The 18,679-nt window shown below is 40.0% G+C and overlaps 1 protein-coding gene across 2 annotated transcripts in view; it reads left to right on the top strand.

Annotated features, from left to right (window-relative positions):
• GABRB3 (gamma-aminobutyric acid type A receptor subunit beta3) overlaps positions 1-18,679 on the top strand; it is a 228,996-nt gene that overhangs the window by 180,416 nt on the left and 29,901 nt on the right. For both annotated transcript variants that reach the window (XM_023652042.2, XM_001493048.6), the window contains exons 5-6: positions 9,713-9,795; positions 12,712-12,849. In XM_023652042.2, coding sequence (XP_023507810.1) covers positions 9,713-9,795; positions 12,712-12,849 — 221 coding nt within the window. The remainder of the gene's footprint in view (positions 1-9,712; positions 9,796-12,711; positions 12,850-18,679) is intronic.

Here is an 18,679-nt window from a genome sequence, read left to right as displayed (position 1 = left end):
TTGATGCAGAAAAAGCATTTGACAAAATTCAACACCCATTTATGATAAAAATGTGCAAAGTACTAAGAATAGAAGAAAACTTCCTCATATGATAAGGGCTGTATATGAAAAACTCGCAACTAAAATCAAGTTCATTTGTGAAAGATTGAAATCTTTTCCCATAAGATCAGTAACAAGTCAAGGACACCTGCTTATGCCATATCTGTTCTAATTGGAAAGGAAGGAGTAAAGGTTGCATTTCTATGTGCTAATAATGAACAATCCCGAAAGGAAATTAAGAAAGCAATTTTATTTATAGTAGTATCTAAAAGAATGAAATAGGAATAAATTTAATGATAGAGGCAAAAGACTTGTACACTAAAAACTATAAATATTGCTGGAAGAATTTAAAGAAGATGTAAGTCATTGGAAAGACACCTTGTGTTCATTGATTGGCAGACTTAATATTGTTAAGATGACAATACTACCCAAAGTGATCTACAGATATGATGGAATCTCTATTAAAATCTCAATGATGTTTTTTTGTTTTTCAAATGGAAAAACACATTCTGAAATTTAGATGGAATCATGTGGAACCCCAAATAATCTGAAACAATCTTGAAAAAGAAGAACAAAGTTGAAGGTCTCACATTTTCTGATTTCAAAACTTACTACAAAGCCATGGTAGTCAAAACAGTGTGATACTGGCTTAAGAACAGACGTATAGGCCAATGGAATAGAACAGAAAGCCCAGAAATAAACTCTTACATATGTGATCAAATGATTTTCAACACAGCGCCAGAGAAACCCATGGAATGAGAGAAAATATTCACAAATCATGTATCTTATAAGGCTAGTTAATATACAGAATATATAAAGAACTCCTACAAGTCAACAACAAAAAACAAATGATCAGTTCAAAAATAGGCAAAGGACATGAATAGACATATTTCTCCAAAGAAGATGTACAAATGGCCAATAAGTATGTAAAATGAGGCTTAACATTATTAGCCGCTAAGGGAGTGCAAATCAAAACGACAGTGAAATACCACTTCACACCCATTAGAATGGCTATTGTCAAAAAACGGAAAAGGACAAGTGTTGGCAAAGTTATGGAGTAATTGGAGCCTTTATGCCTTGCTAATGGGAATGTAAACAGGTCAGCCACTATGGAGAGCAGTATGACAGCTTCCCAAAAAGTTGAACATAGAATTGTCATAAGATCTAGCAATTCTTCTTCTAGGTATATACCAAAAGAAACAAAAGCAGTGACTCAAACAGATGCTTGTATGCCAGTGTTCACAGCAGCATTACTCACAATTGCCACAAAGTAGAAAGAACCCAAATGTCCATCAACACATGAATAGATAAACAAACTGTGGTATATACATACAGTGGAATCTTATTTAGCCTTAAAAAGGTATAGAATTCTGATACATGCTACAACATAGATGAACTTTGAAAACATTATGATAAATGAACTAAGCCAGGAACAAAAGGACAAATATTATATGATTCCACTTATATGAGGTAACTAGAATAAGTGAATTCATAGAGAGAGAAAGTACAATATAGAAGTCCCAGGAGAAGGGGAGAGTGGGGAGTTATTATTTAATGGAGACAAAGTTTCCATTTGGGAAGATGAAATAGTTCTGGATATGGATGGTGGCAATGGTTGCGTCGCAGGTGAATGTATTTAATGCCAATGACCTGTATACTTAAAAATTATTAGAATGGTAAATTTTATATTATGTATAGTTACTCCAATTTTTTAAAAGATAATTCTTTATTGTCTCATGTTTAATTATAATTTGTTGACTTGTATACTGTTTAATTTTGCTCCATTTGTCTAGTAAAGCTCAATTTCATACCCATTTTCTGTCCTGTACCTGTCATCTTCTTTCTATTTTCAAAGCTTTGTCTTCGTCTTCTGCCCTTAGGAAGGTTTTACAATTTGCCCTCTCCTTTCCACTCTAAATATGGTCCCCAGACCAGCAACAGCAGCAACATCATCTGGGAAATCCAGAATTACAGACCCACACCAGATCTGCTCACAAACTGCATTTTAACAAGATCCCTCAGTGACTTGTGGGCCCATTGAAGTTTAAGAACTCATCCCTTCATTAAATGACTTTCAGCTGTGTCAGTTCTTCAGTCTCTGTCTTCAGTACAAATTTCCATTCAGCACTTGCAGTGGGAGGAGTCTTTGCATTCTTTTCACAGTTTTACAGCATCTGTCCATCTCTGCCTTCATTGCAGGCTGTTCTTTCCTTATGTCTCCCTGTTCTTCTTTACTTAAAGAGAATATATGCATTCATGCCTTTTGAAACCAGACACATCTTCCAAGTTTTTCAACTTTCATTTTCTATCCTTCCATATTTTTCACTGAACATGTCTTTGTTTTATTGAGAATGTTTATCCATAGGTGGGATAGATTCATGGAGACAAACTGGTTTTCTAGTGAGATTATGGATATGGTGACTTTAGCTTCTTTCAGGCTCACTCTCACTTTGGAAGCTTTAGCCCCAAAGCTGTAAATCTGAAGATCAGGTTAATTGCTCCATCTGTGATACCTAATTGCCGTTCATTTAGGGTAGGTCCACCCCAGTGACTGCTGGCTTAGCTGGTTAGGCCATGAAGTTGGGCGCAATGTATGATACTTGGAATAGAGTCTTGAATGACACCTTCTGCTCTGGCACACGCGTCCCTGCCCTGTGCATATCTGCCTCTAGCCACAATGGCTTTTCTTTGAGGTGGTGGGTTGTGGGCGTTTGTGTCTCCCCAGCCACTTTCACCCAGGGAGTTGTATACTCTAAAGCTATAGAGGGGGAAAGAGAGAGAAGAGTTGAGGGGGTGGGTTAGAGGGCGGGCCAGGTCTCTCATTCTGTCTGACTCAACACTGTTTTTCTAGCCCTTTCCAGTGGAGCTGACAGTGGTGATGATGTTCTAGAATGTGTACTATCCAATACAGTAGCCACCAGCCATATGTGGCTACTGAGCACTTGAAATGTGGCTAGAGGAACAGAGGAACTGAATTTATAATTTTGTTTAATTTTAATTAACTTAGAATTTAAATGTAAATAGTTTCATGTGCCTAGTGGCTATCATCTTGGACAACACAGTTCTAGAAGTGAAGCCCCCCAAGTGCCATAATTAGATCCAGATGGTTGGGGAGACTCAAAGTACTTTTCTGATTCCTTCAAATTGTTTCCTCCCTTCTTCTTCAGAGGGCTGAGCCTGTGATGTTTTCCTGAGAACTTCCTCAGTCCCCAACCCAACAGTGCTGTTCCTGGCAGGTGCTCAAGGGTCTGGCACACACTTCTCTCTTGGCTCAGGTTTTTAGCACTGTTGCCAGTTTGGGCCTTTGTGTTGCCTTATCACCACATTTTTTGAAAATCAGGAGGAGGCACATCAGGGCCAGTCTCATTTGCCTGATGTGACTACTCTTTTCACCAAGATTGATATTCCTGAAATGATAGTGGATTTATGCTGAAATGGAGAAATAGATGCTCCTGCTTTAGAAAAATACTAAGGGCTTTGCTATCTTACCACACTCCTGAGAAGTATTTGTAAGATAATTTATGCTTTTCTATGTATGCAGTTACTTGTGTTGATTGTTGTATCTGTCATTTATTGCCACAATGTTGCTGTGTAACAAACAGCTAGAAAGCCTCCATGTCAGACAATGATAAGTGATCATCACTTGTGTGTCTGAGTGATTACTGAGCATGTCTGCTGATTCTGGCCAGCTCACTCACAAGCCCAGGGGTGGCGGTGGTCTCTGCAGGGATGAGTGGGCACCCGTATCCTGCTCCCTATATCTATTCTTCTCCTAGGACCAGCAGACTCATCTGGGTGTAGTTTCCTCACAGCAAAGGCAGAAGCACAAGAGGAGACTAGAAACACAGAATACTTCTTGGGCACTAAGCTTGGGACTGGCACCTTGTCATTTCCACACATTCTGTCAGACAAAGGAAGTCACAAAGTTGGCCCTCATTCACGAGGTGGACAGACAGCTACTCTTTAGTGAGAATTGCAAATGACAAAAAGAGAGTGGATACTGGGAAGGAGGGAAGGAATGGGGCTGCCAACACAATCAGCTTACCACAATGATTTTCTCAGCAACATCCTAAATGAGTCTGCATAGCGAAGGACTTCGGACAGTTCTGTGAATGTATTTTTTCTTATTTTTTTTGTAAAACAAAACACAAATTGGGATAACTTAAATGTTGGCTTATGTTCTGTGTCCTATCCACATTGAATAAGCACTTGCGTTAGAAGAATGCTTGGTCAGTCTGAATTATTTGATTTAGGTCCTTAATCTCAGCATCTGAATTCCTATTCCTGGAAAAATGATAGACACCTCTACTGCCTGATGGACCTGGCATATAGGGAACCAGTAATGAAGATGAGTATGAGTTACCATAGTGCAGGTGCAGAAAGCTAAATGGTTACCTGTAAAGCAATACTCCAGGTATACTGCCATCCCATGGCTGTAGACACAACAATTGCCCAGAGTTCTTGGACATTTAGGCACCCCCAGTGAAAGCCAGAAGTCACACAGGAGGTGATGCTAACTTGCTCCTGGGTCCACTTAGTTTAAGAAGATTGTGATCAGAGAGCTAGGATTCCACTGATGGCTGCATTTTGCTGTGATGTACACTGCAGTAGAAACATTAAAACTTGTAGGCTTCAACATCAGCCTGCTAAGATTTCATTCTGCAGCAGCAGGATTCAGAGACCACATCCAAGTATCTTGACCGGTGAGCCCATGGAGGCTCTCAGAGGATCAGTAATCATGCAAGGTCAGAGCTCCTACTGGGAGTGCTTAAGAGAGGGCAGATGTCCCCTCTGGCTCTTAGATTTGAGGGATTAAAGGCAAGAAGGGCCAAGGTACCTCTTTGTGTTTCCACATTTTGTTTGGGTCCCATGCTATTGCTTACATCTTCTCCCTGTATCTTCAAAGTAATTTTCTGTTCAGTGAGTATTTACAGAACACCTGCTGTGTGTATGTGGGCACTGTTATAGGCATTGGGGAGCTGGCTGTGACCAGGCTCACCTGAGGAAGGGCAGGGGCCTGCAAGTCAACAAATAGATGGATGCTGCAACTGTAGTTGGTTCGAAGTGCAATGAAAACATTAAAATGGGGGTAATGAGAGGAGAAAGGACTGGGCCTGAGATACTTCAGTTCTGGAAGGCCTCTGAGAAAGCCAGTCAAGGGCATTTTAATCTCTGTATTACCTCTCTGGTAATACCTCTCTGGTATTTGCCGTGAATCTAAAAGATTCTTACAAGTGGAAAAAGAGATTGTGTGTGTTGCCATAATGATTCACTGTAAGCATGGATCCAAGACTCTGCCCATAGTCCACCTTTCGCAGCAACACTGACAAGGAGTAGTTTCATACCTCGACCGACAGATGGACATTTCAGGCAAATGTTCGTGCTAGTAAATGTGTTCCTGATCAGCTAACAGCGACATTTCTACAGCAGCTTCTCCAGGTCATCTGTAGAGAAATCTGCATTTGTGCAATAACGTGAAGAATTTGCATCTGCTCTTCTTTGTAATTGGTGGAAATTTAAAACTGGAAGTGCTGACACAAAAGTACATCTCAAAAGGTTAATATATTGAGACAAAGTTAAAACCCTTCAACATGCTGAAAGCCACGGGCCTCCCTGACTCAGGCTCCTTTACTCAGCTGTGCAGGCAAAGGACACACAGGGATAGTTCACAGACAGTATCCAGAGATAGCAGGTATCTCATTATAGGATTTTAAACTTGCTCTGTAGCATTTAATGCTTCCTTTATAAACTTCAAGTTTATTCCTTGAGTTTTCATACTTTTGACTATTAAACATATCTTTAGGAATGTTTCACTTATAAAAGCAGGACTATCTACTAAACTCTATTCCACAATGGGTTAAATATCACTACTGTTACTGCACGTGTAGCATGTAGAATATTTATTTTCTCCCTTTGTATATTATATTTCCAACTTGTCATATATATAATGAAAATGATGTATATATATGATCTCTCTGTGTGTATATATACGTGTGTGTGTGTAAGATACATGTATATCTACAAAAAACAAATTTCTCTACCCTACTTGCTCCTCTTTCAAAACAAGAACGTGTGTCATACCTCATTCCCTGAGTAAGCTTTTAAAAGTTGAATATATTTCGTACTTTAAGGCAGAAGAGGTGTCAAGGAGGTAGTTGAGTATAGGATTCAGGCTGCCTGGGTCTGAATGCCGCATCTGCCTTCCAGTAGCATTGTAAATGTGTCCACAACCTACTTATTCTTTCCAAGCCTTGGTTTGCTCATCTTCAAACTGGGAATAATACTAAGACTTTAGTGGTGTGGTGGTTGTTGTTGTTGTGAGATTAAATATACAAGTATTCAAGTGCTGAGCACAGAGCTGGGCACAAAGCAAACCCAACCAATGTTACATGAAGTACCGGTGGGATTGCATGCTGTCCTGGGCACAAAGATAGTAAGTCAGTATCCTTTCCTATAGCCTTATCCAGTCCTCTGTCCCTTGCTTCTCCACTTCTCCATCAATTTTGGCTTTTTTTTACTTTCTACTTTTAGCACCCTCAAAGTGTGACTATTTTGTAAAGTAAGGACAAATTAAATGCAGATAACTTTTTTGTCACTTGGCCGCCATCTTTCTCTGCTTTTCTATCAGAAGCATACGTTGCAGCCATAGAGACTCTAAGCACTGCTCTCTCTCAAACAAAAAACAAAAAAGAAACACCAGCCAAAAAAACAGTAATCTGCTGAAGAGTAATACTGCAGAAATCCTCACCCGGTCATATTTCTCATTGACTTCACCACTATTCCTTAGAAACAGTTTTGGAATTCTCAGATTACAGAGGCTGTGGAAGTGGAGCTAGATGTTGGTTAAGTTCCCCTCTCGGAACAAATAAGATTTATTAGGGAAAAGTATGGAAAGGTGTGTTTGAGTGTTGGGGATTATGCAAACGGAGCTCAGATGTCATTGTGGCTTCCCTGTCCTTGGTTGATCTGTATTAACTAGGCTTGAGCTCTCAGTTCTGTGGACTGTGAAATTCCCTCATATGGCTTCTGCAAAGTCCCAGGGATACAAAATTTGGTCAATTCACTCAGATAGTCCACTCCTCAAGCTTGTTATAAGTTCCGTCAACTTGAATGAAGGTTTTTTGGCTTAGGGAGGGGTTCTGGCAGGTTGCCCCTTTCTTGATTTCTTTGCCCCCCTTCCCTGTCCTTGCTTTTCTGTCCAGCAGCACACATACACTTTCCTTCTTCTGTTGTGTCATCCCTGTGCTTACATTTCACAGCATGAGTAGGCTGTCATGTCTTACTTTCCACCTTGAGAAAGTTTTCTGTGCATTTCTTCCATAGGAAAAAGAGTAGTGAATAGATGTTTTTACCTTATTCCTCAAGTAAATAGGAAAAGGGCTTCATTTTATGGCTAGTATTATGTCAAAATGAGAAGACAGGACAACAGCTGCACTGGGGATACTCTCACCAATTTGTCTAACTTCATGTTCCCCTTCCAATAATTCTCATGCAATACTGTACATAATGTCCCCAAATAGTGTGGACATGTTTGTGTTTGTGTGCGTGCACATGTGTTTCAGGGATCATTGGGCAATGAATAAGGAAAACAAACAAAAAATAGTATGCTAATTGTTGACTCTGTTCAAGTGAATACGTACCAAATATGTGGGAAAATTTAAAATATTTGAACATTTCCAGAAGAGATCTTTTTCTTTTCTTCATAAAAATTTGTAATTTTAGCAGAACGTTATTCTAATTTTGTCTTGTAGTCATCTTCTATGGATGTTGGGTTGTAAATCTGCCATAAAACATGCCAGAATTTAAAAGTGTGAGGCTGGTTCTTCAGTTGGCTAGAAAGTCAGATGCTGTGGAAAAATACACCAAAGAGCTATGTGTTGACTTTGGATTACAGAATGTAATCCACACCTTGGAATGATAATTGAAAGTGCTATGACATTTAGAAAAAACACACTTTCACCATTGGTATGGGTCTTCTAGCATATGCCCGCCTGTCACTTGCATACTATTTATAGAGAAAAATTTAGCATTGACCCACGATTGCCAAAAATGTTGACATTTTCCCTCTCTGCTCTTCTCAGCCACTGAAATGTAAAACTTTCTTTAACCTACTGCTTAACCAGATGCTATCGAAGGACATACTTTACTCCATTATTCCCTTAACACCTGCAATTAGGGTAAATGAGACAAGCCCAACAGAACCAGCACATGCCTGGTGTTTTACTAGTGTTTTGTTTAGGGTCTGATAATAGGAGCAGAACTTGCTTATATTGCCTGAAATAGTAGAAGGTTTATTGTGAATATTCATGTAGAAGGCTATCCAGAGAAAGCTAAATACTGGGCTTAAAGAAAGGTGGAACCTGGAAAGTAGTTGGGAATTCAGGATAACTCTACAGATTTCAGGAGAAAGGATTCTTACTTCTTCATTCTTATGATCCACCATTGAATGGGCTTTGCCAGGGCAGCCAGTTGCACAACTTCCACATAAGCTATGAGAATGCTGCTCCCTGAGGTGTGTAGTACATACCCTAAAAGGCCGTGCACTGTGGCCCAGCCACAGTAACCACTATCTCCTCAACCATCCTCTCTCTGCATTCCTCTATTTCTATTATGCTTTCTCATGCCTTACTCTCCAATTTGAAAATGGCATCACATGCCTCTAAATCATGAACTCTCAAGTTCAGTTGCATTCTTGTCTTTAATTCATTTCCATGGAAGAGAATCCCTTCAGCTCCATTCTGCCTTTTAACTCAGGCCGCATCATAGATTCTTGATCAACTAATGGATGACTGTCCATGAATCAGGGACCCAGCCAAGTGGTGGGGAGGTGGTAGGATTCTAGAAGAAGAGAAAATTTAAAACGTGGTGGCTAAATTTGCATTTTCAACAGAGGCTTTGGGTAGATTGATTTCTCTAAAATGAGGCTGTAGACAGTAGGAAATGAACTTGACATTTCTGGAAATGTTGTCTTTCAATGTGCAATTGGTTTAACCATTGCCTGACAGAGACTTAACTGTCCTTAGGCCATGATATCAATTCTTTTCATGGCTGGGATTGACCTGAAGGGAAGCTAACCCACTCACTTTGATTAATAATCAATAACATAAAAGTCAAATATTTTCTTTGAAAAGATAGATATCTCATGGTGAAAAGCTCTGGAGTGTTAGGACACAGCCCAACGGTTGACTATAATAAAATATGATCAAGCAGAAACTTAGCTCAGAGTTCCCAAGTGTAGCCTGTGAATCTGTAGCTACTTGAACACTTCACATGGAAAGTCAGAGAAATTCAATCTCAATTTAATCAGCATTGTTGCCATACCCAAGTTTTCTCTGTGCAATAAAGGTTAGAGAGCCACTAGACAAGGAGGCAGAACAAAAATGGCAGATAAAAGCTTCCTTAAAAACCTCTTTCTCTGCTCTTGATTATCCAAAGTCAACAAGACTCCGTGAATAATTTCATAGGATTTAAAGTTTTGTGTTGCTTTTCTTAATAAAGCTAGTCTACAGTATACTAAAAACCTATTCATTGAGTGTCTATCATGAAATATGTTTAGTCAGGTATACGTTGAGGAGGGGTCTTCCATGAGGGTTACTCATTGTTTATGTAGAGGCGATTTTCCTGCTGCATGTCTCATCCCACCTTTAATATCTTCCCTTGCTGTTTGTTTCAGAATCACCACAACTGCAGCGTGCATGATGGACCTGAGGAGATATCCCTTGGACGAGCAGAACTGCACTCTGGAAATTGAAAGCTGTGTGTACCTGTATTTCTTTTTCACTCACTTTGTGTTTTAGGCCATCTTGTCATTATTTGGCATCTTTTCCAAGACATATGCAATTTTCTTGACGTAGTTTTTAACTATCTTAAAGATTGGAGATCTAAACCTCCACTCTGCTAATTTCACTGTCATGGCAGAGAGACAGAGAGAGAGAAACAGAGACAGAGAAAGAGTGACAGAGATTGAGACTCAGTATAGAAGAGTTCTCCATTCTAATCTGATTAAGAGAGTCTGTTTGCTGTGCTGAAATATAAGAAAACAAATCAGTCCATTTGATGAGAAGAGAGCAAACCCTGAGATGCAATTTTCTTACAGTGTGCTTCATCACTCCTGAGTGGCAGTACTCCTGGGACCCTGACAGTTGGAGTAAAACTCATTTCCCATCAGGAACTCAGCTTTACAAGCGAGCTATTTCTACATCTTGGCAATTTTCTTCAATTTGAAGAGTAGTTAGATGCCTTATTGACAATTCAGTGTTGAGTGCCTCTGTGTGAGGGACAAGAGCTGCATCTATATCATCTAACAAACTAATGTCCTGCCTACTACCTAAACTACATCTCCTGACATATCCAGTGCTGTTGTTGTTACTTATCCTGACCTATCATAGATAGGCTTATAATTAGTCTCAATTGGATTTGGGCCTGTCAGTATTTATATTGAAATTCTTTGGGGATGCAAATGACTAACTTTGCAATGTCACTTGATGCATTTGTGGTGAGAAGTGACTGTCTTTGTGAATAAACATATTGGGAAGTTGCACTGGTGGTAGGTCAGTGTCCAGGTCCCAGACGGAGCGGGCCCACTGTGTCCCTCACTTCTACGCTACATCACTGTCATGTTTTCTGAGAGCTGAGCTTTCAGAAGATGAGGGACATGAATTCATGTCAAGTGCTGCATAATGGAATTGTCTGGGGATATTTAGCATGGAGCACAAAAGGCTCAGGGGAAAGATGATGATTCCCCAGTAGCTGAAGGCCTATCCTAGGAAGTTAAATGGATTCTGTGTGGCTGGAGGGCACAACTCCCAATGAGTTGATGAAAGTTTCAGGAAGGCAAATTTGGAATCTAAGTAAAGAAGCAGTCTAAACATGTAGTGAGTGCATTGAACCAAGATTCTGTTACTGTGATGCTTGAACCAAGATGGGGGATGTGTGGGAAGTCTGTTGTAAAAGAGATTTCCTCAGAGTGTGTGAGGCCCCTCCCTGCCTCGGAGAATCCATGGTTAAAATATTTGAGTGGAAGAAGGGACTCTCCCAATTGTTTGTGTGAAAGATTTTATTTAAGTCAAGATGCAAATGTGGGGAAGAGTGAGCCATGCAAAATTCTGGAAGTATGCCCCCTCAGAGGGCACACAAGCCCTGGGCACAGCATGCTGGTCTGAGCTACAGTCCAAAGGCAAGTGGGTGTGGGCTGAGCAAGGGAGGGAGAGGGCGTGGGCATACTTATAGTGCACACAGGGGCCAAACCTGTAGATTCTTGGGGTCCTGGTAAGGAGATTGGACTTGTTTTGCTGATTGCATTGGGAAACATTTGAGGGTTTTAAGCAGAGGAGTGGTCTTGATAAGATGTATGTTTTATTAACAATCATCATGGCTGCCAGGTGAGAATGGAATGCAAGGAAGTCAGAGGGAAGGGAGGAGACAGAGGTGTAACCACTGTGATCCAGGGTGAGAGGACAGTAGATGGGACTAGGGAGATGGCATTAGTCTTGGAGAGCAGTTGTCCCCATAGCTTTGGTCTAATTGCTTGTCTAATGTCAAATATTGAGTATCTGCCTTTGGTTGTATTGTATGTTCAAATCAAAAAGTCCATTATATTGATAGGGTATTTTTCTCTACGTGTGAGTTTTAATTGACCTTTCTGATAAGCTTGACCTAATCCTTAGACCTAATCCTTTAGAAAACTCCTCCTGGGTGCTGCAAGTAACATCAGACTTTACTCCTATTTACTCACTGTCAAGAAGCATTGACTGATTACCAAGTGAGCATGAGCAATGTGCTAAGAGCTGGGTTTGGAGTTAAAATCCAACTAAAATCCAACTAATCCTCTTTGTAATGAGACCATTGCACAAATCTCTAAGGGCCAAGAGTGTCCCAAGAAAAGGCATTTCTAAGGATCGCAAACCTCACGGCCAGGAACACCTGATGCAACCATCCAAAAAAGCCAAGAACACTACTTTTGCTCTGAGAGCGTCTGATGTTATTAAACATCATTTGGTTAAATTCACCCTCAGTGTTTTAACTTTTCAATAGCTTGTGAGAGGCATTGCCTTTCTAGAATTCTCCATACTTGAGTTCTCATTTTTTCTTACAGCCAGCTTATTCAGTGCTGTTAACATATGTTTTAAATTCGTTTCTGTGCAATGTCCAGGCCAGCTCTACAGTTAGGCTTTGCAAACAGCTCTGGTCAGAGCACTCAGCCTCCCCAGTTTCCCTGCTTTCCAATGCCAGCCTGGTCCAAATCAAACAGCAGAGGTAACAGAAGAATATTCAAAAGTTAGTTCTTTGCTGACACCTCTTTTTAGATGAGCACATCAAACAAATCTACAGTCATGAGTCACTTAACAACAGGGATATGTTCTGAGAAATGCATCCTTAGGCCATTTCATCATTATGCGAACATCAGAGAGTATATGTACACAGATCTCGATGGTATAGTCTACTGCACACCTAGGTTGTATCATACTAATCTTATGAGACCATCATATGTGCCATTCATTGTTGACCAAAACGTTGCTAGGTGGTGCAAGATTGTATTTCAAATAGTCTTGGCAAGCTGTTAACATGGGCAAGCTGTTACTTCTGTTTTATCTGTGACAGTTTCTTTAGCTTTGCATGTAGACAATGATGGTGTTTCATTTCCGCCATGTCCCTGCTTCTTTCTCCTGGCAGATGGCTACACCACAGATGACATTGAATTTTACTGGCGTGGTGGTGATAAGGCTGTCACAGGAGTGGAGAGGATTGAGCTCCCACAGTTCTCCATTGTGGAGCATCGTCTGGTTTCAAGGAATGTCGTTTTTGCCACAGGTGAGTTCTGCATCCACTAATGCTACCTGGAGGGACACTGGCTGCCTGGGCTGTGATGGTCTCCTTATGAAATATCCTGCAACTGACTTACAGTACTGGGTCATGTGAAGAAGCACCATTATAAATAATTCATAATCTTAGCCACCCCTTTTTCCTGTACCTAAAGGAGATCAGTCAGCTTTGATGAGTAGAAAGGATCACCTGACAAAGAGATGTACTATGGGACTGGTTATTGAGAAGTTAAAAGACTCAGGGCGAATTTAACTAACTGATGTTTGGTAACATAAACAACTCTCATCTGGGCAGACAGGAGACCACTGATGGCCTTGAGGCAGGAAGGCAGGGCAGGGAGGAAGACCTGAGGCGGTGAGTGCTGTTTTCTTGGAAGTAAGAGGCCTTCTCCCCACTTCTGGGCTAGCAGTCAGCCTTGGTGGTCCAGGAACTTGGGTCACCTGCAGTTAGCGATGCCTCTTCAGACACCGTCATCCGTTTCTAATATTATCTGGTTAAGGTTGCCCCAACCTGGGTTTCATTGTCATCTTTGTTTCAACTGTCCAGAGACTGAGAAGGTATCTTTAGCTTTCCTGTCTGCCCTGGCTGAGCTTTTATTAAATTACAACCATGTGTATTTTACAATGTGTAGTGCTTCCTCTGTATACTTACTGAATGCTGCATATTATAATTGAGATAATAGATGAAGTGCTTTGTAAATGGTAAGCTATTACAAAGACCACAAATTCTGGGTAGAAAATGCTAAATGAAGGGACCTCCCACCTCAGCTTTTTCCTGTTGATAGAGCTGCAACAACAATGAGTGTGTAGAGATTAGCCCCAGTCCTGTGCTGGCATTCATGAAGCCTGAAGGCCTTCTTTCTCTGCCTATTGCCTCTGGCTTAAATGCCAATGACACACAGCCACCTGCCTCCCTTTGCCTGGCTACCTCCTACTATTTCTTTAGATTAATCTAGATGCTGCTTCCTCTGGAAAGGCTTTTAGGCCCTGCTCTGCTCACACACTTCCTCCCCAGCCTGGGTTAAGTGGCTGCTCTGTGTTCCCACGGTACTGCACTGAGTGCCATCTAGCTCTGCTGTGCCTGTATCCTTAAGAATGCATCTCCTTTAGGAGGCACATGTCCGCCTCATGATTTAGCCCCTCCCCCTCCCCACCTTGTGGAATGCCTGACACATCCCAGGCATGTAACAGTAGACACTGAGCAAGTGAACAATGAGTCAAGTGCCATCTTCCCTCTTCTTCACCCCAGCCTCTAAGAGCCAATGGACAAAAGCCCAAATGTTTAAGGACCATTTTTATGTAGTGCCACTTTATCCTCTGTTGCAAGATGTCCTGAAAATGTCCCTGCAGTCTCTGGAGAGGTTGCCCTGAGGTGCTCACCTCAGGTGGGCAGTGAAAGCTGACAGGGACATAGGCTTATCATTAAGGAATAGCTTCCACAACCAAGAAAATTGCCCTGTGATGCATTGAATAAAGTGAGTTATTGCTTTTAAAACCGGGATCAAACTGTTTCATGCTCCAAGTGTTAGGAGCAAAAGGTCTACTCAGAACACAGGGGTAGCGTTCTCTCTGTGGAATAATCCTGCCTGTGCCTTCCTTTGTTTCGAAATTGCAGTTATGGCCAGTGGGCTGCTGCCATGAGGATCTCTTAGTGCATTTTCATCCAGCCTCACCAGAAAGCCTGATGAGGTGTTTGTGGAGGGTGCAGTGCTTCCACAGAAAACTGCAATCACTTAGAATGGCCTTCCTGAATCCTCTAGCTGAAAACCACTCAGAGGCACTTTTTTCCGGGTGCAGTCTTTGTCTTTCTTTTAAGTGTGCATATGGTAGAACATAGCCCAAACACATCCAGAGAAAATATACACTACAGGTATGGGGAAAATATTTAAACTATGCTTTGAGCCACCAGGCCATCAGAATGCAATATCATTTCTTCTTTCTAGTGCTTACCAAGTTTCTGCATTGGCAGAGTGTAGCCAGGGGCTCCAGATCAGTCAGCTATAAACCTCCCATCTTCCAAATTGCTTGCACTTTAAAATTATTCTAATTCATCTATTTATGTAGAAACTTTATAAGCCACACTGTTTAAAAATTATTTTAAAACTAAATATTATACTAATTTATTTTTCTTTCCACACGTATTCTGAATTAATAAGATTTCAATCAGTAAACTGGATTGAAGGAGTCTCTAGCCTGGGAAAAAACTCAAAAAAGGGATTAGGAAAGAGAAAACACTTCAGAGGTTTATTTGGAACAGGCAAACAGAGTACATGTTGAAGATTCAATGTGATTCCATCCAGCAGGGTGTGAACACAGAGCTGTCACACTGGAGTCTGCAGGACAATGGCTGGAGGCAGGTTGGGACTCTTGGGAGGTGAGTGAGGCATTTAGGATGCAAAATGGCCCTTGGGTCAGAGAGGAGAACAAGGAGCCTCTAATCCTATGGGATTTCTCACTGGGCCTTCATGGTTTCAGCAGTGTTCCCCAGACGGTGTCTTCGCTCTCTTACTTAGAGAGGTATTTAGCGGGAATTAAGCCACGGTAAGAGAACCTGCTTAGCTATATTCAAGAGACAGTATGTACAGGCTTTGAAAACACAGACTCTGGAGCCAGACCATCAGAGCTTAAGTCCTAATAGAAATTTGCTAGGAGTGTGACCCAGGGTAAGTTATTTAACCTCTCTGAAAAACCAGGGATATTAATAATATATATTTGGTAGGGGTGTTGAGATGATTACACGAGTTAATAAAGTAAATAAAGAGCCTAGAATAGTGCCTGGCCCATAGTGAGCACTGATTAGCTCTCATTAATTAAAATGTGTGGGACCAGCAATGAGGCATATTTTGAGGAATAGATACTGTGGTGGCTGACCAGAGCTTTGTATGTTAGAAAACCTATGACATTATTCTCCTGGACTATTGGTCATGACTGACTCCTAGTTGCTTGTCTGAGGGTTTTGTAAGAATAGAGATTGTTTGGGTTCATATTTGTATCCCTAATACATATCTCAGTGCCTCGTTCACCCAATAATTTGAAAACTGAATGATTATTGAATTGAGAGAGGAAATCTGATCATCATTACTAGGTATGTATTCAACTCTAATCAAATGGATCGTTTCTGCAAAAGAGATGCTTTATAAATTAATGACATTATATATTCAAATGTCTAATGTACTGAAATATTATGCGTTAAAAGAAAAATCCACATAAAATCTCTTTGTACCTGGGGAGGAAATTAAGTATAACTTTGCCCAGAAAGAAGAGCTGTGTACATAAGTGTGTTTTAAAGATAACAAAGAAGCACTGTCTTAGTTCATCAACAAATAATTATTCAGTTCTTACCATGATTCAGCAAAAATATTTCAACCTCTTTATACTCAAAACAAAGCAAGTCCACATTACTGTAACTTAACTTATAACTCTAATGACATGCTACATTATAGTTTGTAGCACCTTGTTTTAAACTTTTTTATTAATGTCCCTTAGAGATTGGTGGTTAACAAATAAATTAGCCCAAGTTAAAGTACAGGAAAACTGAAGCCCAGTGATGATAAAGATTTGACCAGATTTACATAGTAAAGCTAGAAAGGACAAAGATTAATCCCAGGTTCCTGACAAATAGGAACCCCTGATATATTTTTTGACAAAGGTTTAAAAGACTAGCTTTTTTTGGCTTTATTTTAAATGATCATTTTCCATGCTTTTAAATATTAACATTATAAGGGTTCTTACAAAATGTGTAAATAGTTGGCATGGCAACAATCTCTCCCATGTGGGCCTGTCACTCCCTCCTTTACATTCCTTATTAATGTGTGTTCTTGATGCACAATGTTTTTATGCAAGTTTCCAAAGACTGACATTGGGAGTGGAATTCTAATCCAGGGACCTAGAAGTGCTTATTCCAACACCCAGAAATCCTCACTGGCAAGAAATGTACCTCTGTCTTCCAATCCATGCTGCACTTTGCTGCCGGATTAGTAGCCATGCAGCACCATTTTCACTGAGTTGTTACCCAGCTCCAAACCCTGTGATGACTTCCCTTTGCCTGCAGCACGGAATCCAGGCTCCTTCAGCTTGGATCCAAGTCTAGCTCCAACCTCTCCTCTTCAGTTTAGCCCACAAGCGTCCCCAACACAAAGCCTTGGTTTTAGTTGCTGCATTTAACTTTTTTTCTCCACCAATCATTCACTCCTGCATTTTGTCTAAAGACTTTTGCTCCTTTTATAGCCTCCATTTGATATGTTTTCTTCCTCTTTTTATTATCCAAATCCAGTACATTCATCAATGGACAGTGGAAACACCAATACCTCTCTGCTTGGCCTTCCTTGAGTGTCTCTGCTAATTATCTTTTTGCTTTAGAAAGCTTCGAATCACACACTGACAGTATCCTTCCTTTATTAACTGTCATATATTATTATTCTCACTCTCATGTATATCAGGCATTCAATAAATATATTTTTAATTAATTCGTTTGTTCATAACCATGTGCTCAGAATTCCTGCAAAATGCCCAAATCCCAAATACAGATTCTCCTCGAAAGTCAAACAGAGAAGAGAAAGAAAATTTTCATTAGGCCCATTGTATATCATTCACTATTTAAATCTTCTGGATTTCTTAGAAAGTCCTCGATCTATTACCAATATTCTTTCTTGATCCAGGACTATATTTTTTAACAGAAGAGTTTATAAAGTGAATACTGAGATTATTCTTTGACACCCTCAATCTGTAGCTTTAAGCCAAACTGAAAACATGCATGAATAAGGCTTTCTCAGAAAGAGAAAGGAGGTCAGATTAAAAGAGAAACAATGCAAGAGGGAGTCTCTCCCTCCTCAGCTTGCTGTTACCTAGATGTAAGACTGCATGGTATTTCATTTCTGCTTTAAATGTTTAAATGTCGAATGTTTTTATTATAGTCGATAGAGTTCTACCTAATGTGTGATCTAGTTCTATACAACTCATTAGGGATTTATGGTTGAATTTCAGGAAATACTGAAAGTGTATTTTTAAAATAAGTGCAAACCTAAGACTAGTTTTTGAAATGCTTTTGATTGAAACCTGGAAAGATATTGGCCTTCTATATAAGCTTTGGGCATAGTTTAAGAAATTTTTACTGCACTTAACTTTTAAAGCTGTTTTAGATAGACAATTTATAATCACTTAAAAGGTGAAGTTTAAAAATCCTTGGGGCGGGGCCAGTGGTATAGTGGGTTAAGTTTGCGTGCTCTGTTTTGGTGACCCGAGGTTCATGGGTTCAAATGCCAGGTGCAGACCTATACTCCACTCTTCAGCCCATAATGTGGTGGCATCTCACATACAAAATAGGGGAAGACTAGCACAGATGTTAGCTCAGGGACAATCCTCCTCACCAAAAAAAAGGAAAAAAGTTCTCTCAAAAATATTTAATAAAGCAAATATTATATAGTCATTTTCTAATTATTGAAGTTAAACCAGTGATTCAAGTAGAAATCTCAATAAAGGAAAGATTTTCATTCTTTTATCCAATTTCTGTTTAATTAAACATGATCAATATACATGCATTACTAAAGTATTTAGGATGTGCCAGAAATACCCAGTTGAATGTCCTTAAAGCAAACAGTTCCCAATTCATCAAAAAAAATCTGAGAATTTTAAGTAAATTGTCGAACTCCAGTTGGTGGCCCTTCTAAATAGGCTGTAATTCATTAAGCAAGACACTCCTAGGAAAGTTTAGAATTTTTCTCATGCATTATTTTTTTATACAGAGACTTGCAGAACAGAGTTTATGACTTTAATGATTATTTTATAATGTTTCTAGATGTATACCTACAGAAAAATGTTAA

Source organism: Equus caballus, chromosome 1 (assembly GCF_041296265.1).
Source record: "Equus caballus isolate H_3958 breed thoroughbred chromosome 1, TB-T2T, whole genome shotgun sequence".
NCBI classification, from domain to species: domain Eukaryota; kingdom Metazoa; phylum Chordata; class Mammalia; order Perissodactyla; family Equidae; genus Equus; species Equus caballus.
This window is presented reverse-complemented; position numbering and strand designations above follow the sequence as displayed.